Here is a 20999-nt window from a genome sequence, read left to right on the forward strand (position 1 = left end):
TAAATACTTAAATATAAATCATTATATTATTTGTTAAAATATTTAGAATAAAAGTTAAATTCAATTGATCAATTTATATATTTTATACTAATATAAAAATATTTCGTAATATTTCGTAAAAGTATTATATTAAAATAATGAATTAAATAACAAAAAAATTTCTGTTTTGAGATTATACAAAATATTTTAAATTCGATTTTAGCGCATAATTAAATACATATTGCATCATAGGCGCCATCTATATCCTTTGCTTTTATATATTTAAAATGCAAAGATAAATATCTAAAATTTTACATAAAATTTGAACGTAAATACAATTAAATAGTTTTTTAAAGTAATTATAAAATTAATAAAATCAAATTAAATTTAAAATATTATAAAATTTTACTTAATATTTATCATATGTAAATATATATAAATGGATAATTAGGAATTTAACGGAAATGTTATTATCATTGGTTCTTTCTCTTTTAAAATACTTTATTTTAACATAATTAACCAATAAGACAATCTTTCAAATTTTTATAATTTTATTGCTATATATCAAAAATATAATCTTATATATATCTTTTATATTTATATTTATTTGAATAATAATTATATACAAATATTCTTTGTGCTATATAAGGTTTTCATATTTATAATTACATATGTATAAATTAATCGATTGAACGAATAAATTTATTGTTATATTCTAATTAATTAATATAAATGTTTATATATTAAGTATATTTTTAATTTCTGTATGTAATCATTAATTTATCATTTTCCTACTTATTTTATTAATGTATGTTTTCATAAAAATCTAGTTGCGATGGATTGTGTTAAAAAAGTGTGTCACATACAGATGAAAAATAAAGAACAATTTTCTTCTGTTAATAGTAAGTAATTTAATTTTTTTATTGTATATTCATTTTTTAATAATATATATATATAAGCAAATATAAAAAACATGTTTTATTGGATTCATATTACAGAACTTTCACATGCAAAATCAACACAAGGAAAAAATTTAACAGGTTCTGCTCGGCATATACGAGATTTAATTGCAGATATTCATAAAAATATACAAATATGGAATACACTTCACTTAGAAGGAATAATATTACTCAAAAATATAATTCAAGTAAAACAGGATAATTCTTATTCTGAAATTTTGCAAGAACAATGTGATAAATTAGAAAATATTTGTGATTCATTGGTAATGCATCTTTTAATATTTTTCATCTAATATATTTTTATTATAAAAAAAATATTTTTATTATAATATTTTTTATAGATTACTATCGTAGAAAATTTTGCTCAAATTACACAACATATAAAAATAACGGCATCTTTAGAAACTAATATGAACAAGTTATTTATAACATGGCCTAATTTAAAATTTGGTAAAAATATTTATAATTATATTTTATAAAATTTAATTGAATTTTTGAAATTAATTTATCTTATTAGGGTTATGATTAATTTTAGGAGAAATTGCACAATTAATATATGATGCATATTCCCGTGAATTAAAAGTAAAGCTTAAAGTTTTAGAAAATATAGCACATTATTATACAGATTCATGGAAAATGTTGTTTCTTGCTAGTTGGGTACATCAACCATTATTACCATATAATTTGACAACATTCTTGGAATCAATGTTAATAGAGAGTGGACATAGGTAATAAATTATTATTGATATAAATTTTGGTAAGTGTTCTATTTCAAAAACAATTCAGTGTTTACAATGATTATTTTTTTGTATTATATCATAAGTTATAACTATGAAATAAAACAAAGATTAACAGAATGATCATTTATTTGTGGCTTTTCAAATACCATTTGTATAATTTCACAAAACCAAAATATGAAATTGAAATATATTTGAATTATGAAGTTCTGTTTACAATTGGTACCTGAGATCACAAAAAATTAATATGAATATAGACAAGTATAAACATATTATATGTTTGTTTGAAAATGCAGATTCTAGAAAGTGTATCTTAAAGATACAAGGAACTAAACCTGCAAAATTAATGCATTTATGATTAGTTACAATTATTCTAATATTACTAGTGCCATTAACATTTAATTATATCAATAACTTCTTATATATGTATAATACATATTTACAGATAAATACAAAATTAATAATTTCCACTGTACATAAATGCTATAACAATGTGGATGGAATTATTTTTTTGGTGTATTAAGTATTTTTAATGATTTAATATTTCATACAAAAATTGTAAATAATTCACTTTTATTCATTAATTATTACTTACAATTTCTGAAATCATTATCTTCATTTTTTCAGTTTTCATTATCTTTTTTTACAGTTATTATGAAATTATTGATATAATATAAATACAATTTTTATTTTGTCCATTAGCAATACAAATTTTACAGATGATAAATATTCACTAGATATAGGAAGTCAAAATTGAATCATAAAATAATTTGTGCATAATCATTTTTTTAATATTCTAACTAAAAAAAATTATTATAATATATTTCTACCTGATTATATAACTAATATCTATGAAAAGTTATATTTACATAAAATTTATATATTTATATTTTACATTGTTTAACATATAATTTTAATTTCTTATTTTTTAGTTTATCATATGAAACTTTTTTTCAAGAAATTTAACTAAAAATATTAATTGCATTATGTATGATTATAAAGATTATTTGTTTAAAAAAAAAATTTATATGTTTCAGTAAAAATTTGTTGAAGTGTTATCTGACAAAGTAGAAACTCCTTTGACTAACACCGATACATTTTTGATATTATCAATGTAGTATAACTATCTTTTTTCATATAAAATATACATTATACACAATAAATATAACAGAAACAGTCTTATTTACATACACATGTCAGAATGCAAGACATATTATCTTACTGTTAATAGTATTCTTCATTCAAATATGGAAATTATAATATATTGAGTGTGATACTGTCAGAATTTCTATAAAAAAATATCTACATTATTGTGTGTAATCATACATATACAATTTCAATTGCATAAGTTTGATATTATTATATACTATATTTATTATTTCAATTTTTTTAGGAACATTTTGCATGTTATCCAAGAATCAACTTCTAGTATTTCTATTAAATTCTTCACTTAATGCTTCAAAATCAAGATCTGTATCTAAATTTGAATTATTTGATATCAAATTATTTTCTAAAATATTATCTGGCATAATATTTTTTAATCGTTCAGATACAAGTTCATCAACTAAATTTGATTGATCTACTAAATGTAACTGTTCGACTAATTTTTCATCGATTAATAAGTTTTTATCTATGACTCCACTTGTATTTAAAATATCTAAATGTGCTATATGATCATACTGAGCTATTTTTGACATATCTAAATTTTCTGAACTGCCAAATATATTAGTATCACAATTATTGGAAATTATTGGTACTGCATCTTGAAGTATAGGCAGGCTATCTGAAATTTTGCAACCAGAAGTAGCAGGCATTATTTTGCAAGAACCTGTATCTAATGATGCAGACTGAGTTTTAACACAATTTAAATCTGATGATGTCATAGGAATTATTTTGGAAACTAATTTTTGGAATCCTTTGATAAAATTTTGAGATCCATTCTCCATGTTATCTAAACCATTTTGTATTTTATCAAAATTTTGAGTATCTTGTTTTGAATAAGTATCCATAGAACCATTTTCTAGTTTAACAAATCCTTGTTCTGTTGGTTCTAATTTTATAAAAGCTTGTTCCATATGTTCTATCTTAGATTGTTCATAATTATCTTCAACTTTACAAAAGTTTGATGATCCTAAACTATTTCCTAATTTTGTAAAGTTTTCTTTATGAGACTCTGATTTTTGATAACTTGAAACTTTTGGTGAAGTGATATCAACTTTTTGAAATCCGGGATTATCTGAAATTTGATTTTGAATTTCTGGATTTGAAATTAAAAGTTTTGAAACATTGTTAGATTTATTATTTTCTGTATTATTCACAGGACTAGGATTTCTTCGCATTAATGTTAAAGCAGATAGCACTTCTGGACAAGTAGGATTTGTTATAGAATCATTTCTTCTATCACTTAAAAAGTCCGAAACACTAAGATCTGAACTTTCAGAAAAACCACTGGACATTCGTTCCTCTATATTTTCTTTACCATCTTCAGAATTATCTATTTTTTGAAGTTTAAGAGGTGGCTCTCTATTGTCATAAGTAGTGCAAATAGAAGTATCACTTTTTTTTAGAGCTTCATTGTTAATTCTATATAATCCTGGATTAAGACCTAAAGCATCACAAAGTGATTCTTCAGTGATATCAATTAAATCTTCATTTAATTCCTCATCACTATTTGCAATTGTTAACATTGTTCCAGCTTTTTCTCGTATTTTATCCATTAATTGTTTTAACTCGTCCAAAAAATTTCTTACATTATTTTCAGACTTTAATACCAATAAATCAAATAATGATTGTGCGTTAAGTACCGGTTTTGCAGCAATTTTTATTATTTCGAGATTTTCACATACAGAAATCGCTTCTTGCAATTTTATTTGGCGTCTTTCTGATTTAGCTTCTGGTGTAACATAAGCCCAAGGACCACGTTTTTTTCCTTTACGTTTTAAAGGATCTTGTCCTCCATTTTGTTTTAATTCAGGTTCAGGTGTTGGAGGAGGTAGTTGCTCAGGACTTCCATGATCAGGATGCATTTCAAAATGCCTTGCCATACGAGTACGCCCTAAATATATTTTATTACATGTAGGACATCTAAAATGATCTGATATTTTTCTTTTTGGTACTTCAAGACCTGTTAATAATTCTTTAGGTGATTCTTCTTCTTCAAGTTTATCATTATTAGTATTATAATCACTATAGCCACCATCTGAATCATCTAAGTCAGGTTGTAGAAAATCTAAATGATGTAAATGTTTATAATCTCGCACCATATGTCTAGGAGGTCGAGAAAGTCTACCAGATCGTGTTCTGGCTACAACTTTTTTTCTTTCATCCTGAAAAAAGGATTAATATATTAAAATTGTAAAATAATTTAAAAATTTAAAAAAATAAATAAAATCTACTTTTAATTCTTCTTGTTCTTCATCAGGAATTGGTGGTGGTTTAGGTGGAAGCAATGAAGGTCTTATAGTACTTTTTTTTGGTCTACCTCTTTTTCCACCACGATTTTTTAATAAATTTCCTGGATTTCTAATTTGTAAATCCAATTCTTCGGGAAATACCACTCTGAATGTACATTTAAATTATTTAGATATAAAATTTTATAATATTAAATAAATATATATACTGACCTATATACTATTCTTTCATTTGATGTAGCTGTTTCTTGGCTACGTTGTTGCAAAACATGTGCAATTTGTTTTAATTGCATTGGTGTTAAACGTTGCATACTAGAACAAATATAATTGTTATAAAATAATTGGTAATTATATTATTAATATTTGTTACTTACCTATGAAATGTTTGACCTTGCTGAACTATTTGTATTGGATTTTCACTAGAACCTAATGGCTTAGATGCATCTGTAGATTCATTTACTATTGTTGTAGATTTAATGGGAGTACTTTTAACTTTTTTATTTACTTTAAGATTTGTGCCATTTACTATAAAATTAAGTTTTTGTCTAGTAGTTTCATTTTGAATTGATTTAATAGATTCATATGTATTGTTATGTTGTGTTTTTTGTGAAGTATTTTGTAAATTACTTGAAACATTAGTAATATTTTGGTTTGCAACAGTTACATTTTGTTTAGTTGCATTATTAAACGTAATTTTTGTTTGAGGTTTTAAAATAGATATAGGCGTTGATGAAATTTGAGTTGGTTTTAAAATAGAATTTGTTGTTACTGTTTTTAAATCTTGAGTTTTTACAATAGATGCAGTTCGAAGTACAACAGGTGTATCAGAATTAGTTGTAGTTTTTGCTGTTCCAATTATTCCTGAATTTTTTTTACCAATAGTGGCCCTTGTTTTAAGTAGCTGAGAAGGGATTTGTACAGATTTTAAAAATTGTGCAGGAATAGCTGTAGTCACATTGGTATTATTAAGAATTTGATTAGTCTTTGGAAGCACAGTTGATGCACTTTTTAGCACTGGAGTTAAAAATTGTTGAACATTTCCTTTTTGAAGAGATTGTGATGTTTTTACAATTGGAGACAAACGTATTTGTGAAGTAACAAGATTTTGCGTTGCTCCAGATGTAGTATTTACAATAGTATTTGAAATATGTGAAGTACCAATAGATTGATTTTGTATATCACAAGTACCAGTTAAAAACTGAGAAGTATTTAATAATTGTGCAGATATACCACTAGTATTTAATAACTGAGCTGTTATAGGTGTAGCTTTTATTATTTGTGGTGATAAATTATTTACTATTGTAGCTTTTGAAAGTAATACAGAATTAGGATTTGAATTAGTATTAAGTGAATGTACAGCATTAATGGAATTAACAGTTGTGTTAGAGAGTTTATTTGAATTTTGAAGTAATCTAATATTTTTAGCTGGTTTTAATATAGTTTGTGCAGGTTTTATAATAAATTGTGAAGATGGTAAAATCACAGGTAATTTTTGTAAAATTTGCGCTTGAGTATTAGGTATTGTATTAAGTTGATTTTGTGCTATATTATCTTCAATAGTATATTGCAATTCATTTTCATGAATATTTTTTACTTGTGTAATATCTGTTTTTATTCCATGTACTTTAGGCTGATCCAAAACTAATGTCTGTGCATTCGAATTTTGTTGAATTATATTATTTTGATGTTCAATTATTTGTTGAGATTCATGATTTTGACTATTCAAATTCATTTCTTCTAATGATATATCATTTTCAACTATTTGATCTTGAAGTTGTTCTGTTTGAGAAACTTTTTGCATATGCCATTCTTGAAAATCAATACACTCTGTTTTAATCAATTCAGTTTCATTGGATTTTTGTATTTGTTCAGATTGATAATTTAACTGATCAATTGTTATAGATTCCTGAGAAGATAATGAATTTTGGTCCTGTTCATTAATTTTATCTTTTATAGAAATATTTTCTGCTATATTTGAAGTAGTATTATCTTGATCTTGTTGATATATAACCTCTTCATTCGAGGTTACCTCAAAGGTTAAGCCTAAAGCTGCTGCTTGTTCTGGAGTCAAGTGAATAGTTTGAGAATCATTATCGTCATTTTGTAAAAATGCCACAAACTCATTATCATGATCGTCATCATCAACAACTTGTTGAAAAGCTTGTTGAAGAAGATCAGAAGCACCAGTAGAAGGTGCATCGTTTGTAAACACAGTAGAATTCGAAATTTCTGCCATATCATAAATTTTTTAGCTTTTTAGCTTAAAAAATATAATCACACAATAGTGACAATCACTTTCATGTTTTAGAATAATATTTTATACAATTCTTTCTTCAGAAAATCCTTTTATAATTTACGTTTATTTCATTTCGCTGTACACGTTTTTCGCGCAAACAGAAACATATGAGGTATATGAAGTTTGTCATAGATGCAGTAAAGAAAATGGCGACATCATCAGTAGAATATAAGAGTATAGAGTTGGTAATTACAAATATACAGTTGGTAATTCACAGTAATGTCTATTTTCATTGTACCGTTTATTTGATATTAGGTATACTTTGTTACGAGATAGTTTTTTTATGTGATGGAATTATGAATCTTGCGATACATTTTTGTGTATGTTAGACATAATAGTATAAAAAAATAAAGTTAATTAACTGAAATAGATAAAAAATTTGTATATGAATATTATTCTAATATGTTGTATAAACTTTATGCACAATTCTTTGTTTCATAGATTTGAATGATTGAAAATGAATATTTATTTTTGTGCATTATATTTTAGTCTAATCGTCACTTGCTGTGATATTATATCAAACTACTGTGTATGATTTATTGTACTTTCACGTAATTGTTCACAAGAATATATATAATATATATTGATATTTACTGTAATTAATATACAACATCTTAAATTTGTAATTGTGCGATAATATTATAAATTTTATAAATCCAAAATCTCTCTTTCTCTTTCTGTCTTTTTGTCTCTCTATTTTAACATATATATATATATATATATATATATATATATATATATATAAAAGAAATATCAAATAAATAAAATATACACAGTTCTAATATGGTGAGTATCGTCGATGATTCAATTTACTATATTCGTAATTTTTTTCTTATTCTTTTATTAATTTATAAATAAATTATTTAAAAATTTCTATTCAACAATGAAATCAATTTAATTAATAGTGAAATAATTGATTATTTGTAACATTTAATCCAATTATTCTAGTGAATAATTTTTTATTTTAAATTGTCAGATAAAATTTTATCATTTGTTTAAAATTTTATCTTTATGAAAATATTTAGAAATCTAATATATTAGGATATTAAAAAGTATTTAGTAATTAAATGTTTACATATGCAAATATATAAAATAATGATTATATATAAAATAGTAGTTCTATAATAAACTATTTTATAAATAACTTTAAATATGTTATCATTTGTTATATTTATTAATGTTATGTTATTAATGTTATATTAGAGAATTTTCATTTTGTAGGATGATGATGATCAATATCAAGCTAGTTATGATGTAGGTTCTTTTCCTAAAGACTTTGGATATGCCCCATTTGATGGAGAAACAGAAGGATCTATAGATCCTTTAGCAGGAGAACAAAAACCTAGAATATTATTAATGGGTCTTCGAAGGTATCTAAAATATATTTAATAAAATATATATTTTTATTTTTAATTTTTTTTTAATATGATTGTTAATTATATTGTTATTAATATTATTTAATATAATTATTATTATTTTAATATTAATATTTTAGGAGTGGAAAGTCATCAATACAAAAAGTAGTTTTTCATAAAATGTCACCAAATGAAACATTATTTCTGGAAAGCACAAATAAAATTATTAAAGATGATATAAGTAACTCTAGTTTTGTTCAATTTCAAATTTGGGACTTTCCAGGACAAATTGACTTTTTTGATCCTACTTTTGATAGCGATATGATATTTGGTGGTTGTGGAGCTTTAGTTTTTGTTATTGATGCTCAAGATGATTATATGGAAGCACTTAATAAACTTCATTTAACAGTTACAAAAGCATATAAGGTTAATCAAGCAATAAAATTTGAAGTATTCATACATAAGGTTGATGGTTTATCTGATGATTGCAAAATGGAAACACAAAGGGATATACATACTAGAGCAAATGATGATCTTGCAGATTCTGGTAAACAAAAATCAAGTAATAGGAAATTTATATTTTATTAATAATTATTTATATATATTTATATATATATATTTTAGGATGTGATCAAATACATCTAAGTTTTCATTTAACATCTATATATGATCATAGTATATTTGAAGCATTTAGCAAAGTTGTACAAAAATTGATACCACAGTTACCAACTCTAGAAAATTTACTTAACATACTCATATCAGTAAGAAAAAATATGATTATTAAATATAAACATTTATCATATATATTTTTATAAAATAATTTGTAATTTGTTTTTCAGAATTCTGCAATTGAAAAGGCATTTTTATTTGATGTAGTATCTAAAATTTATATTGCAACTGATAGTTCTCCTGTAGATATGCAAAGTTATGAACTTTGTTGTGATATGATTGATGTTGTTATTGATGTATCTTGCATATATGGGTATGTCTCAAATTTCTATATAAAAATTTATATGTATATAATTATATAATAAAAAAAATTTATATCACATCATTAATTTTAGTTTAAGAGAAGATTTAGAGGCTGCAGCATTTGATAATCAAAGTTCTAGCTTAATCAAACTAAATAATGGAACAATTTTGTATTTAAGAGAAGTTAATAAATTCTTGGCTTTAGTTTGTATTTTGCGCGAAGATAATTTTGATAGACAAGGTACTTTTATTTAAATCTATTAAAAAATGCAATCATAATATGGTATCAGATTTTTTTTTTTTAATTTACAGGTGTAATTGATTATAACTTTCTTTGTTTTCGTAAAGCTATACAACAAGTTTTTGAATTGCGTAATAAAGCATTGACTACTGCAAATATTAATAATCATTCAACACCATCTATTAATTTAAGTGAAACTGTAAATGCTCCTACAGTGTCACAAAGTGGAACAATGGGACAAAACGGTACTGTTGTAAATGCACAGAGTTTTGCGCAAAATAGAATTTTTCTTTAAATGTTTGAGTAAATAGAATTTTTCTCTTTACATAATGCTAATAAGATATTGCAATCATGTTATTCATAACTTAATTTTATAAATATTTACTTACTACAAGATGTATTTATTTTATTATTTCTTACCAATTTTTTTAATGAAATTAAATTACAGAAATATGTATATACATATATATATATATAGTGTAAGATGTATATATATGTATATATACATACAATTGTATATTAAAATAAATTATTTCCAAATACAAAAATAATAATTTACATATTTATTAACTATTGTTATAATGTTTCATTATTTTTCAATTCCTCCGTGAAATAATACAAAAGTAGTACTTCTTTATAAACATCTATTTTTCATCTCTATCAATATATTTTGTAGCTTATTTTTGATTAAATTTCATATAATTTATTTTTTTTATAAATAATTTGTTTCTGATTTTTCATCATTAATAAGATCTTGCATTTCACGATGTAATATGTATGGAGATAAATTGATTGCAACAACACTTTCTTCTAATTGATACCATCGTATATATGAAAATGTTTGTTCATATTCATTTAGAATAATGTCATTTGGTAAAGACTTTTCAGAATTTAAACTAGAAAATATAAAAATTTATATTATAATTTTATAATTTAATAATTATTTTAAAAATTTATTTATTTTTAAAAACATTTAAAATTTATATTTTAAAATAAAATACTACATATATATTCATAGAACTATATTTAATTTTTTAATTTTATCATAAGTTTTGTAGCTTTTAAAGTTAATCTTTTTATTAAAAATAATTCACTTTGTATATAAATTTAATAAAAAATATTAATTTTATTAAGATATAATTTTAAAATATTTATTTTCTTACCTGCTGCTATACCAATCTAATTTATGTATAATCTTTGGAATTGGAATAGGCAAACCTGATGGTGGTAAGTATTGATAAGCTACTTCAATTAACAAACTACGACTGAGATTATTCAGTGGATACATAGTAACATTATTTTCTACATAAATATCTTTTGTACTAATTTGATATTGCAGCATCAATTCGTCTGAAAAGATTTATAAGGATTGGCTAGGATTTTTGAATGAAAGGAATTACTAATATAAACTAATATGATTCGTGAAAAATAAATAAATAAATATTTTTAATGTAAAAATTAGACACAACACGATATTAAAATTTTTATAAATATAAACTTACATAAATTTAAATATAAAATGTACAATATTTATATATAATATATATTATAATATATATATATATATATATATATATATATATATTAATATATATATACATTTTTCTCAAGAAATGAAAACATAAGATATAAGAATAATAACAACATTATATTATTCTAATTAATGATAACTTATATTTTTTATTAGTAATATTTAATTGATAAAAATAAAATATTTATATATTATTATGATATGTTATTGAATACAATTAATATTATTGAATACAGAAAATTTAAAAATATATTATTGTTAAACATATGACATACTGCAGTTAAATGCAGAGCTTAAACCAGTCACTGTGAACAAAGTAATTAAAAAAAAACATTAAATGATAATTTAAATCAATATAATAATATATTCATTTTTAGAATTAATACTTTATATATATTATATTATAATAATATAATTATAATAATAATAAAAAATCTTTATAAATTAGAACAATTCATAATAAATATTATTTAAAATATTATAATAGAATTTTAAACTTATATTGATAGGAATTATCACAAATCTTTATAAAATAGTATAATAAAACATTTAATGTTTTATTATTAGTTAATTAAACATAAATAAATAAAAATATCAGATTGAAATAAATCATATAATATTATTAATAAAATTTCAGACTTACAATAATTTGCATCCTTATTCTGAACTGCATTATGTAAGGCTAAAGCAAGATATGTATGATATTTATTATAACTGTTTTCTAATACATCTAATTCTTCACTAGCAAATGTTAACTTCTTATAATTCCATCGTGCTCTGATATGATTACACATTTCAATTAACTGAAATAGATTTATTTTTATAATTATTCAAAATATATGTATTAAATAATGACATTTCATATATATACATACATTATTTATTGTTGCCATTAAATCTTCATATTCAGCAGTTAATAAACAATGTTCATGAACTTTGTTTAAATATTCATTATGAACTACAATTTTAAAAAATAAAATTATATTTATTTATATAATTAATAAATTTCTTTTATTAATTAATATTTTATATATTTTAAAAAATTTATCATTATACATACTTGATATAATTGTATCTAAACTTTCAGCTTGGGTTAAAGATTTTTCTAACATAAGACTTAAATTTTGTAATACTTGACCTGATAAATAAGTATGTACTGAAGTAATTGCATGTAACAAACAAAATCGTAAACTTTCAATGCGTCTTATATGAAACTGTTCCAATTTATTCCTCTTATACATTGATTTTGTACCTTCTAAATCTATAAAGAACATAATTATTTACAATGATTTATTAAAAATAAAAAATATAAATTTTTCGTATTTTTTTTACCACTAAATCTTAAATTATTTAGCGTCCATAAAGCCCATTTTAACTTCAATTGAAATCTAAATATTTCGTTATATTTTATAAAAGTTTCTTCGTTTAATACAATATTAATCGGCCAGCCTATTGCATAATGTAATGTTATATTATCAACAGCTATTAATACTTGATTTGTATGAATGTTAGAGACTGTAATAGACCAACGTGAACTTAAATCTGACCACCATTGAGAAAGAATTTCTTCTAATATGCATGATAAAAAATATGAATTATTCCACATTTGATTATTTTCAATCTAAGCAAAATTTAAATGAAGATTTAATTATTAAAAAAATAATACATTGAATATTAAATATTTTATAGTATACCTCATGAAACAATCTTTGATAAAATTTGTTCATAATATGGCCTGCTTCCATCATATAAACAGATCTCATTAACATTAAATGTAATTCTAATTTATATTCTTCAGACATAATATTTTTGACTAATTTACTAGCACCATTATATCGCAAAATTAATATATCTGCTAAAATATTTTCTAATATTTTTCTGAATGGTAATATATAATTTGATACTTTTTCAAGTCTAAAATATAATATTTTATATTTAACAAAATAATTTTTGTAAGAAAATTTATTTGAAGTATATATATTATAATAAGAACTTTAAAGATAAACCTTTTGAAGATATTAGTTTCTACTTTGATATTTTGAATTTTGGGAATATTAATATTATCAGAATTATTTGTTTTTAATAATTCAGGAGGAAGATAATCTTCAAAAGCTTTTAATAAAAATGGATTATTAAACTCAGTTAATTGTTTTGTAATATTTCTTTCTACATCTTTGTCATATTCATTTTTTGTAACTTCTTCTTCTTGAGATGAAGATATTTCTTCTTTTTCTTGTTCATTTGTACTATATTTAGAAATTTCTGTTTCTAATTTAATATAAAATTCATCAACCAATGATTTTTTTAATTCTGAAAAAATTATATAATAAAATATTTACATATAAAAATATACAAGTATACAAGTATTACACACCATTTTCTCTTATGTTAATCTTCCATATATCTGTAATTCGATCCAAAGATACTAATAATTCAATACTTTGTCCTATATATTGTATTTTTTTTATTAAGAATTGCATAATTGGATCCATTAAACATATATTATCCAAAGATCTCAAAGAAAATGTTTCATATTGTGCATTATTTTCTAAAATTGCACTATTTGATAACCTAATATGAATAAATAATTTATCATTTATATTTATTACTTTACTATACATTCATAGTTACCTTGTAATTATAAATTCTTCTCTCCAATCTTCAAATCGGCCTTCACTTAACCATGTATCGATTATGTTTAAATAAACAGTAAAACTAGCTAAATATAAACTAATACAAATATTAGTTTTTTCTCGATTGTGTGAATTTTGTATTTCAAAATACAAAGATGACAATAATTTAGATGCACACTTCCAATTTGGATGAAGTATCCAATTAGATATAGATTTTTTATGAACTTCATATAAAATTTTTATATTATATAAATTTTTTTTTAAAATTGATGATAAAGACAAAAATGTAAAATTACTATCTAAAATCCAATATAAATATAAATTAATAAATATAGTAAAAATATTTATAAATATTCACTAAATTTAAAGAAAATTATTATTTATACCTTGTTTCATAAGAATTTTTTCTATATTAATTATTTCATTTTTAAATTGTATTAAATGTTGTCTCAAAATAGCATTATATGTCTCATATGTTAAGGGTGGTTTTTTAGAAAAGTCATCCTGTTTTGAATACAATCTAATTCCAAATTGTTCTATATCATGTATCATTGAAAAGTACTTACAAAATGGTAAAAGAATATTATTAAATGCAATCTAAAATATTTTATTAATAATCTTACATTGCACAATTTATAAATAATTATAATTATATTTATAAATTATTTATTATATACTCACAGTAGTTAAACTAGGTATTGATATATTAGGACGTATAGAAAATTCTTTTGTTTCTTCATTTTGTTGAAACACTACCATTTGTGATGGAGCATAAAACATCCATAACAATTCTCTACATACTACATACTCACTAAGGGTTCCTAATGTATAAAAATTTCTCCCATTTGCTTTATACCTATTTAATATTTATTGAAAATATGATATAAGAAAAAATAATAATGCAAATAAATACCTACCAAATTTCACAAAAATGAGCATCAAAAAAATTGCTTTTAACTGGATATTTTCTCCATTCTAATTCATTCCACCAACTATTTTGAACATTTAACAACAGCCAATTTTTAGAGTTAAGTTCTTGATTCAGAGCTAAAGATAATTTATTTAATTCTTTTTCAACAGATGGTATGCATATTGCTTTATTTGAATCTGTAATATTTATAGGTACTTCAAAATTTGAGTGTATATCTACATTGTCTTCTGTATCATTAGACCATTCCTATTAGAAATGAGATATTTAAATAAACATATTTTATAAGTAATTTTTATTATTATTTTATTATTATATAATATAATTTTTATTATATTTGATAAATTAATCAAATATAACAAAAAGGCAAATAAAAGTATTTACACTATCTGTATCACTTTTATAATCATTGAAAAAATTTTCTTGTCCCTCTTTTAAATATTCAATCCAATCAATTTCCTCTGTAATTTCACTTTCATTTTCACCTGTTATATTGAAAGTATATTCTCCACGTGTTAATTTTAAAGTTTCTAAATCAGATTTATATGTTTCATTAGCTAATTCCAATAATAAAGTTAATAGATGCCACTGTAAATCATATTGTGGATGCTGTTCAAAATTAAAACTTAATATAAATGTATCAACAAGTTCCTCAAATTTTTTTGCTACATCATATTTTCCATGAATAGAAAATTTCTTAATTAAAGCTTTAATAGCTTCTTTTGTACTACTGCTGTCAACAGATAGATATCGATGATGCTTAATATTTGTCATACAGAAACGTTCACAAATTTGAAATCCTTCTTCATTTTCCTAGATATTAATATTATTTATTAGAATTTATGATTATTATTCTATTGATATTTTAATTTTAATTTATAATTATAATTTTAGTTTAAACTAGTTTAAATAATAAATATGTATAAAATATTAATTACCTCAAAAGATGTAATTGCTGTTATTAATTGTTTTATGTCATTATGAATATCATTTAATATTTTTGTACCCATTTTTACTTAAAATAGAACAAAAATAGAATTAAGATAAAAAATTAATTTCACATTGAATGTTTAAAAAATGTATTGAAAAAAATAAATAAATAAATAAAAACAAATAATTTATTCTTAGTAAAAAATATTTTATTTCTAACCCTCTTTAAAAAAAATACTCTTTGTTTATTTTTTATACAATTTAAACATTATACGATTATAAATATTTTTTTTATATATAATTTCAGTTTCATAGTAATAAGATTGAAATATTCGTTTTATTAAAATGACATCAATTCTACCAAATATTTCTAGAAACAAAAAGTAATTAATAGCATGCGCATAACTTTCAAAACATTAAAATCCATTTTTAAATAGTAAAATTAAATTCTCTTATAACATAAAATAAATAAAAACGATATAGAGAGAAAAATTATTTTTTTTACTTGAAATTCATTATATTACACTGTTTATGTTATTCTAGAAATAAAATAAAAATAATCTTTTAAGAGACTAGAATTTCATATAATAATATTAACTTCATATTTTGTAATAATATTAAATATTTAGTTAAAATTAATGTTATAAAAATAAATATGTATAATGTTATATTTTTTTTAATTATAAAAAATTGCTTTTATTAAAAAAATTAGAAATAAAATATTTTAATGAAATATTTTTAAAAATCTAAAAAGATATTATTATGTATATTAATTATATTTATTTTAGAATCATCTCGAATAAATAATAATTTATTATATTAATTTACAATTTAAAGAAAATGAAAAAATTAATATAATGAAAATTATATTTTTTCAAATTTTTAAATTTAATATTTTTTAAAATATTTACAATATATGATTATTTCAAGTATTTAAATATCGAATCTCTTGAGCACATAAATTTTATAAAATATAAATAAAATAGGGAAAAAATGTTAAAGATATTTATTTAAAAAAAATAAAGTAAAATAGAGTCTGAAGTGAAGATTAACGCCATCTCGTGAATTAAAAAAATATCCTTAACATTCAAGAAATAACAGACGATTAATTCTTATCTTACTACTTTAATTTTTTTATTTGATTAGTTTCATTTGTGACACTCTGGAAATTGCACTGATTGCTTAATTTCGATTTTATCTCTGTCTTTTTTTATATTTATTTTATTTGTTTATACTTGCTTTATAAAATTTATTAAAATTCATTTGAGATGATTTTGATATTTGATTAAAAACCTAAAGACGACGAGAAAAAATAAAAATAAGAAAACCTTATGTTATGTAATTTTAATAATAAAATTTTTTATTTTAAATTATGTTTAGCAATTTAAGTAAGTAATAACAATTAAAAATAATAGTAACAATTAAGAATAATAATATAACTTAAATGAATAATTATATAAAAATATATACTATATACATATTTAAATGAATGTGTAATATATTTGAAACTTCATATTTTTCTGAAATAAAGATTAAGTAATAAAAATTTTAAACAAAAATAAAAACAATGTATACATACAATAATATATAATAATATATAAACAATATTATAATTTTGTGGTAGAATTTATTTAATAAAAACATAAACTAAGATTACAATTAGTTAAATTTAGATATTTAGATAAGATAATATTTTATATTCACATACAATAAACATATTTCATATATTATAATCTTTTACAGAAGATTATAATCTTTTAGAGAAGAATATAAAATTTATTTTTATATCATGATGGAAGACCTGTATAACTCAGTCAAATAATGAAATTTCACATAAACATAAAAATAATGCATGCTTTAAATATGTTTAAATTTATAATTGCTTTTTTTTATTTTGGTCCCATATTAGGGAGAACCAAAAATATTTTATGGAATGCATAATGACATGTTATATATTACCAGTAATTATTTTAAATTTATAATATTCTCATAAAAAAGTTTTTGTTTAAATATATATTGTATATATGTTTCATTTTTATTATAAATTTTATCCAACTATTATTTTAAAAATGTACAAATAATTTTTTATTTTTATATAATAAAAATTATTTTTAAATTTAATTTTATTTTAAATAAATTATATATGATTCTGATGGAATGAATAAATTTTGTAAATTTGGCTTCAATGGAAGAATTATTGTTTAAACATATTTAAACTTCCTAAGAAGTTTATTTCAATACAAAAGAAATTTATAACATTATGATAAAAATAATGATAATGATTATCAGTGTACATTAATACATACATAGTATATTAACTGATAATAATGTTATATAAAAATAAATATTGAATTATTTTACTAATATATGTATATGAAAGTGCGTTTGTTTTTGAGAAACACTAAATTTTATAATTACAGTTCATCCTTTTCATCAAGATCTATGTCACTAAGATCGATTTCTTCTTCTTGTGGAAGTTCGGCGTCTTTGCCATCCCACGATTTAGTTTCAAGAATTGTTGGTAATTGAGCTCCTTTTAAAGGAGCTGTACCTCCTCGTCCATAACTTAAATCTCGTAAGAATTCATTTATACCATCATATGAAAAACTACCCTTTAATAAAGAATATTTCATTTTCTTTATATTTACAGCTGCTAATGCTGGATAGCCAAAACCTCCAATTTCTAATGCTTCCTCAATATGAGGTTGAGCACCAGCTTCAGTCCAAACCCAACTACAAAAAAATATATATATTGTTTTTAAAATTCTATTTTCATTAAGCAATAAATAAGATTGATAGCATACCCCCACATTTTCTGTTTATATTTTTCTCCAAGTTCATTTAATATTTTTAAATATCCATTTCTGCATTCTGATTGACAATCTAAAATATGCGGTAAAACGGATATAACACATAACGGTTTATTTTCACATACTTCTCTTAAACCCTTTTCATTTATAATTTGAAGTACTTCTGGTGCTGGAACATTTTCTGCCAATTTCTCTAATGCCCAATTTACTATATCACTACTTGTGCGACCACCATCATATTCTTGCACAAAATCAGTAGATTTTTTACCAGGTGCAAAATATTTAATAGTAGGATATCCTTTTATTTCATATTGACCAGCCTAAAATAACATAATTAAGATTTTAAAAGAATTTGATTGAAAATCATATCATATAGATAATCTTAAATAATGTTTCTTTTAAAATTAAAATTACTTACTTTTACTCTATTTGCAGTAGCATCAATTGCTCCTAATTTAACTTTACCTTTAAGTTCTGTTGCTGCAGATGCCCAAATAGGAGCTAAATTTTTACAATGACCACACCATGGTGCATAAAATTCAATTAACCACATATCGTCTGAATTCATTACTATCTTATCAAAATTATCATCTGTTAATTCAATTACATCTTTGGAATCTTTAGACTATAATAACAATAGAAAATTTTCAATTATTTTATTGAAATTTATTAAATTTTTAATTATTTATTGTATTTTTATTTTTTTATATGTTACTATACCTTAAAATCTCCAGTACTTCTTTTTCCTCCTAAAATTCTACGTGCTTTTTGACCAGCTCCATTTAAAGCAGCATCAACAATTCCTACTGCAGTTCTTGGTCCATTATAATCTTCTGGTTTATTATCAATACCAAAGATCTTAATTGTAGGAAAACCTTGTATTCCATATTTTGCTCCAAGAGATTTATGTTCATCTGCATTTACTGCACCAACTTTCACAATACCCTAAAAAAATTTATATTACAAATTTCTGATAAAACAAAAAAATAAATTATTTTTAAAATAAAATAAAATATTTCTAATATAAAAATTACTTTTAGTGCAGTTGCAGCTTTGTTATATTCAGGCGTCAACATTTGACAATGTCCACACCATGGTGCAAAAAATTCCACAATCCATATATTATCACTATTTAATACCAAATTGTCAAAATTATTTGGTTTTAGATTTATAACATCTGAATTGGAGTACAAACAATGAGCTCCAGAAATTAACAGCAAAATACCTAAATAAAACAAATATAACAATATTATTCTTAAATAATATAAAATCAAATAAAAATAAATATTAATTGAAAGAATAAAAATATATACATTATAATGGTATATATTTACCGGTAAAATTTAATACTAATAAATGAGATATATATTACATATATATATTGGTTTTTAAAACTTACCTAAAAATTCTTGCATTTTACTTAGCAAAATAAGACAATGAGTTTACAATTTCTTTCGAGAAATCATTCACGGAAAAATCTTTCAAATATAAGAACAAAACGAATACAGCTTTTCCTTGCAAAATTCAATCGTCCTATCTGTTTCCCCACTCTTTATAACCAAATATAATTTTTCGTGGATTATTCTGATTGGTCACACATAACAAACATTCGCTACAATGGAATCATCCATTTCAATGAGAATAGCCAAAATTAGATTATTTGCTTTATAAATTAAAATTATTGCATTTTACTTTCTTTATAATATAATATAATTTCTTTATAAAAAAAAAATATTGTTATAAATTTGATAAAAAATGATGCAAATAAATGATATAAGTATTTCTATATAATAATATAGACTGCATTATATTTATCAAATATGATTGATTTTTGTATACTAACAATTATTTAATAGTTCTATTATTTAAACTATAATACATTATAATTATTTTATATGTAATATGTTTATAAAATGATAAAACTGATTAACATAAAATAAGTGCTGATATTCAATTTATAATATTATTTAATATTTGATTACGAAATTTTGATTTAATATATACAAAATCTATATTATTAATTTTCATTCTCAAATTTCTTATTACATATTTAGTCTATATTAAAAAGTTATTACCAATATTTATACATTTTAGATTAAGAATAAATTATTTAAAATTGAAAGCTATTATAATTCATTTATAATAAAAATATAATCATATTTACTAATAAAAATATAATCTATTTTAGATACAAAATATAGTAAGAATAAATTTGGTA

General features: G+C 21.6%; 5 protein-coding genes and 1 long non-coding RNA gene across 19 annotated transcripts; 3 read left to right on the plus strand and 3 right to left on the minus strand.

Moving 5' to 3' along the window:
* The first annotated feature begins 249 nt into the window (after positions 1-249).
* Positions 250-8689, plus strand: LOC100863176 (cyclin-dependent kinase 2-interacting protein-like). Of its 5 annotated transcripts, none has more exons than XM_086910661.1 (5): positions 250-334; positions 810-881; positions 978-1201; positions 1280-1388; positions 1474-1795. In XM_086910661.1, the coding sequence occupies exons 2-5, from the start codon at positions 815-817 to the stop codon at positions 1668-1670; spliced, it is 597 nt and encodes a 198-aa protein (XP_086766787.1). In that variant the 5' UTR covers positions 250-334; positions 810-814; the 3' UTR covers positions 1671-1795. The 5 variants fall into 5 exon arrangements, with proteins under 5 accessions (XP_086766787.1, XP_086766784.1, XP_086766785.1 ...); XM_086910658.1 differs by lacking the exon at positions 250-334 and adding an exon at positions 415-628; XM_086910659.1 differs by lacking the exon at positions 250-334 and adding an exon at positions 466-726.
* LOC100872250 (uncharacterized) lies at positions 1687-7682 on the minus strand. The gene is made up of 4 exons (XM_003693750.4): positions 5460-7682; positions 5299-5397; positions 5071-5233; positions 1687-5001 (listed from the first exon to the last, which is right to left on the minus strand). Exons 1-4 carry the CDS (start codon positions 7319-7321, stop codon positions 3094-3096), a joined length of 4032 nt encoding a protein of 1343 aa, XP_003693798.3. The 5' UTR covers positions 7322-7682; the 3' UTR covers positions 1687-3093.
* Positions 7767-10519, plus strand: RagC-D (Ras-related GTP binding C/D). Of its 2 annotated transcripts, none has more exons than XM_086910656.1 (7): positions 7767-7831; positions 8602-8751; positions 8877-9283; positions 9361-9497; positions 9576-9718; positions 9801-9949; positions 10021-10519. In XM_086910656.1, exons 1-7 carry the CDS (start codon positions 7767-7769, stop codon positions 10242-10244), a joined length of 1275 nt encoding a protein of 424 aa, XP_086766782.1. In that variant the 3' UTR covers positions 10245-10519. The 2 variants fall into 2 exon arrangements, with proteins under 2 accessions (XP_086766782.1, XP_086766781.1); XM_086910655.1 differs by lacking the exon at positions 7767-7831 and adding an exon at positions 8047-8167 and having other exon boundaries at positions 8603-8751.
* Grip128 (gamma-tubulin complex component 5) lies at positions 10339-17048 on the minus strand. Of its 9 annotated transcripts, none has more exons than XM_086910648.1 (16): positions 16883-17048; positions 15980-16056; positions 15426-15854; positions 15031-15290; positions 14795-14969; positions 14500-14710; positions 14112-14412; positions 13855-14051; positions 13487-13790; positions 13175-13394; positions 12813-13101; positions 12541-12741; positions 12356-12438; positions 12124-12283; positions 11113-11299; positions 10339-10845 (listed from the first exon to the last, which is right to left on the minus strand). In XM_086910648.1, the coding sequence occupies exons 2-16, from the start codon at positions 16049-16051 to the stop codon at positions 10662-10664; spliced, it is 3273 nt and encodes a 1090-aa protein (XP_086766774.1). In that variant the 5' UTR covers positions 16052-16056; positions 16883-17048; the 3' UTR covers positions 10339-10661. The 9 variants fall into 9 exon arrangements, with proteins under 9 accessions (XP_086766774.1, XP_086766780.1, XP_086766775.1 ...); XM_086910654.1 differs by having other exon boundaries at positions 14795-14934; positions 16883-17002; XM_086910649.1 differs by lacking the exon at positions 16883-17048 and adding an exon at positions 16477-16590.
* LOC105735478 (uncharacterized) lies at positions 16998-18782 on the plus strand. Its single transcript, XR_001112086.3, has 3 exons — positions 16998-17359; positions 18392-18546; positions 18622-18782. It is a non-coding gene; the product is annotated as an uncharacterized LOC105735478 (long non-coding RNA).
* CaBP1 (Protein disulfide-isomerase A6 homolog CaBP1) lies at positions 17579-20320 on the minus strand. Its single transcript, XM_003693753.4, has 6 exons — positions 20181-20320; positions 19816-20006; positions 19502-19726; positions 19200-19406; positions 18776-19101; positions 17579-18704 (listed from the first exon to the last, which is right to left on the minus strand). The coding sequence occupies exons 1-6, from the start codon at positions 20194-20196 to the stop codon at positions 18386-18388; spliced, it is 1284 nt and encodes a 427-aa protein (XP_003693801.1). The 5' UTR covers positions 20197-20320; the 3' UTR covers positions 17579-18385.
* Positions 20321-20999: the final 679 nt, after the last annotated feature.

The sequence above is a fragment of the Apis florea genome, unplaced genomic scaffold (genome assembly GCF_048593485.1).
Source record: "Apis florea isolate Af1SG1 unplaced genomic scaffold, ASM4859348v1 contig_3195_pilon, whole genome shotgun sequence".
Taxonomy (NCBI): domain Eukaryota; kingdom Metazoa; phylum Arthropoda; class Insecta; order Hymenoptera; family Apidae; genus Apis; species Apis florea.